Source organism: Benincasa hispida, unplaced genomic scaffold (genome assembly GCF_009727055.1).
Source record: "Benincasa hispida cultivar B227 unplaced genomic scaffold, ASM972705v1 Contig1165, whole genome shotgun sequence".
In the NCBI taxonomy this organism is placed as follows: domain Eukaryota; kingdom Viridiplantae; phylum Streptophyta; class Magnoliopsida; order Cucurbitales; family Cucurbitaceae; genus Benincasa; species Benincasa hispida.
Window position 1 is genome coordinate 20,751 of NW_024063714.1, and position 3,842 is coordinate 24,592.

The 3,842-nt window shown below is 34.9% G+C and overlaps 1 protein-coding gene across 1 annotated transcript in view; it reads left to right on the top strand.

The window, feature by feature from the left end:
* LOC120068830 (protein ABIL1) overlaps positions 1 to 2,524 on the top strand; it is a 4,255-nt gene extending 1,731 nt beyond the window's left edge. The window contains exons 3-9 of the mRNA XM_039020466.1: positions 27 to 182; positions 261 to 360; positions 481 to 573; positions 765 to 849; positions 959 to 1,011; positions 1,166 to 1,272; positions 1,760 to 2,524. Of these exons, the coding sequence (XP_038876394.1) occupies positions 27 to 182; positions 261 to 360; positions 481 to 573; positions 765 to 849; positions 959 to 1,011; positions 1,166 to 1,272; positions 1,760 to 1,918 (753 nt within the window). The 3' untranslated portion in view covers positions 1,919 to 2,524. The remainder of the gene's footprint in view (positions 1 to 26; positions 183 to 260; positions 361 to 480; positions 574 to 764; positions 850 to 958; positions 1,012 to 1,165; positions 1,273 to 1,759) is intronic.
* Positions 2,525 to 3,842: the final 1,318 nt, after the last annotated feature.

The following is a 3,842-nucleotide window of genomic DNA, read 5'->3' on the forward strand; positions in this document are numbered from 1 at the left end:
ACACGTAACCAATATCAAAAAATTGTCACAGGGTGGTGGACAACCTAAAGGACTATGCTGTTCGGGCTCTCGTTAATGCTGTTGATCACCTTGGTACAGTGGCATACAAGTTGACTGAGCTTCTCGAGCAGCAAACATCAGATGTATCAACCATGGAGCTTAAAGTTTCTTGTCTAAATCAGGTAAGTCTCTTGCTCATGTTTCATTAGGAGATTAAGCCAATGATATCAAAGGGAAAATTAACCCTATTTTTATTTTAGCAACTTCTTACATGTCAAACATATACGGATAAAGAAGGCCTCAGGCAGCAGCAGTTACTGGCATTGATCCCAAGACATCATAAGCATTATATGTTACCAAGTAAGAATATCAACTATCTTTCTGTTATTTCCTCTGCTGCTATGGTGGCAAGTGGATTTTAACTTCACCTCTATCTTCCACATTTGACCTTTTCCTTCATATTTTGTTAACTCCAACTAGATTCTGTCAGTAAGAAGGTACATTTTAGTCCACATATACAGACTGATGCTAGGCAGCAACCCTTTCAAGCAAGAGGTCGTCTTCAGCCCTCAGGTGTCTGGTTTATATTTAGTTAACTATTTTTGTTATGAGTTCATTACTCTGGTTTATATATTGGTTCAACTCTGTTGTTTTTGTTTCTATTATCTTTATTTTCTCAATTGATGGGAGCTTTAGTTTCTGTTATCAGTTTAACATTCTGCTTAAGTATTGGTGTGAGCTTGTATTTCTCATTTCCATTCTAGGCATCCCTGCATCTAAGACACTTTCATGGCATTTAGCCTCAGAGACAAAGTCAACACTGAAAGGTGGTTCACATTCTTTAAACGGGTAAGTGGAGAGAATTTCTAGCATGATTTCAAATCTGTGTTTTCCCCATGATTTGTGATATTATTGAGTATGCCACTTTCTCATCACGTTCTTTTTAATCATTATGCAGTAGTGAGGACCAAAAAATTGCAGAAAAGACTTCTGGAATTTTTCATCTTATAGGTATATAATAATAGAACTAGTACACTACCATATGTTGAAAACTGGTGCCATTCATGCAATTGGATTCTTCTTCTTCTTTTTTCCCCCTTTCTTTCTTTCTTTCTTTCTTTCTTTCTAGAAATGATAATCCTTATTGTCAAGCATGGCCTTGCAGATAACGATGCCACTATCCGTCCGAAATATTCAGCTGGTCACAGTCAGCCATCAAATGGGTTTCCTGCTTCCAGTGCAATTTTGCAAACGCTAGGTGGTACACACAGGGTAATGTTAAAATTGATTAGAATGCAGGCATTTACAATTTTCTTCTGAACCCATGCATTATAATTAGGAGTGATAAACCTTTCTACAGGGGTGCTGTTGGTTTCTTCAGGCTATCCATCGTTTTGTGATGATCCATTTTAATCATCCTTTTAATGGAATAGTTGTTTTAGGTCAATTTTGTTTGGACAACTTAACATGCAAATACCTTTTATACCCTTGTTTGATGAGCTAGAACAGTTTCAGTTCCTACCTATGTACATACCGTGATCTCTAGGATATCACATTTGCATATTTTGCTGAGTATTCGTAGGGACATGTATTCTTGTGGGTACGGTTGATTGCTTGAGATGACGATCGCAATAATCTTCAAATAAACTCTGTCCATTTCAAGCATCGGCTGTAGGCTGTGATTTCATGACTTCTAGTTCCTTTCTGTCTGTCTTAATGTTTGAAGAAAAATGTCAATCTCACAGTCTATCTTTTACAGGAAGCATTCGAAGGTTCCAAGCATTTGACAGCATTCAGGTCATTTGATGCCCCCAATCGACACGAAAGAGTACACGTCCCTGCTCGCAGCAAAAGTGTGCTATCCGCCTTCTTCGTAAAACAGAAAACACCAAAACTGAGGGCAGGCCCGGTCTCGTAAATTCTTCAACAAAAATTACCAGCAATAACCTTAACTGCCATGGCGCAAATTCTACATGTACTATACTTCCTCCGCTCCTCCATTTTATTCTCTTTTATGTGCAATAAATAATGAAAATTAGTACATAAAAGTAATAAGGGATATAGGGAAGATGGTAGTCAGCAGTGTATCCGTCAATTCCTGCTTGATATGATAATCGATAGGTTAATTTCTTTGGACCATTCATTTTCTGTACTGGTACTTCGTGACTAATTGATTGCTTACATTCACAACCCTGTTCTCATTGTGGCTAAGGAGTAGAGATATCCATGGACGGAGTCGGGAATGATATGGGGAGCACGAACTCCGTATGGGGATCAGGGTATGGATTCCTCACAGGGAATTTCTTCCACTCGCTCCTCATAACCTATCTAATGAGGGAAGTCCCGTCCTCGTGGGAAAAATGGACATCTCTACTGAGGAATTCAATGGTCTTTAGAGAAATAGGTATGTAATGATTATATGACGGATAAATTGTTCATTCTACAATAGAAAATTTGGTCACACTAGAAGGGAATAAAAAACTACAAGTCAAGAATTAAAAGACTTGCCTTGAAACTTGGTATATTTGAAAGTGCCAGTGGGATCAAACCATCAAATGCTAATTGATGTCTTATTCATTGAGCTATATTTTAATTGATAATCTTAGTTCAAGAATATATAGTTAAACTTGTTTTTTTTAGAATATTATGTCTTATCTAATTGAACTATGTTTAGATCGACAATTTTATGAGAATATTTGATTTAGTTATGGTAGTTGGTTTATGTAGCTGGTAGAATCAATAAATTTGTAACATGAGATACTTCAATATGTGAGCCAAACATTATGGGCTAATCATTAGTTTGAGTTGTCAAAACCGAGCTTAACTCAACTGACATAAAACTTTTACTATTCTTAAGAAGATAAGAAGGGTGAGGGCATGTTAAAATAATATTTGCGCAATTAAATTTAAAGTTGTCACCACTTGATTATAGTTTAATATTTAAAATGAAGAATTAATATAGCTTCTTTCTATGCATTCGGGATTGGGACTTCTATATCATGAATTTTTATTCCTATTTTCCATGTAGTTTCCCTTTTGTTTCATTCTGTCAGGGTTGATAAAAAGATTAAATTTGATCTATATTATTCTTGTAGCGTGAGACTCAAATTAACTTTGAGATAGCTTTCGTATGAACATGATTTCTCAACCTTTTCAGCCATGCCAAATTGTCAGTCCTTATAATGTGTATATTATAAGGTTTTACAACCCATCTCTATCCTGGAATTTTGTGTGGACTTATCACCTATAATTAGGAGGGGAATCATACATTATTCTGAAATTTATTAATGATAGATATTTAAATTATTCTTCCAAAAAAGAGGATTCTTTTAAAAGAGTATTGCAATTTGCAATTCAAACAAGGTGATTGGGATTAAAAAAAAGGGGTTGTTTGGAATAATTGAGTTGTGCTTAAGTTGGCTAAGGAAAAAAGAATTGCAACAAATAAGTTTATATGAAAAAAAATGTGTTTATTAAATCTTATGTACAAAGAAAAACACTCGTAAATAAAGAAATAATGAGATATACAAAATAAAATTATTGTTCGTTGATGAAATTTGTTGTGCTCTTCGCTCAATATGTAGACTTATCATATGCTCACTTGATTACATTTACTATAGACAACATTGTGATAAAGATTTGTTCGTGCCTTTACGTTCCCTCTGCTATTAATATGATAATAGTTCATGATCTTAATTCTCACCGAGTGTTGAAACTGTTGGAATAAAGTCTGAATTGGACATCCTCCATCTTTCATCCTTATCATAATTCTTCTATTTAAACAAACTCTTAATTTTTATAGGAACTTTACTTGCAAGGAGATTTAACAATACTCATACTAT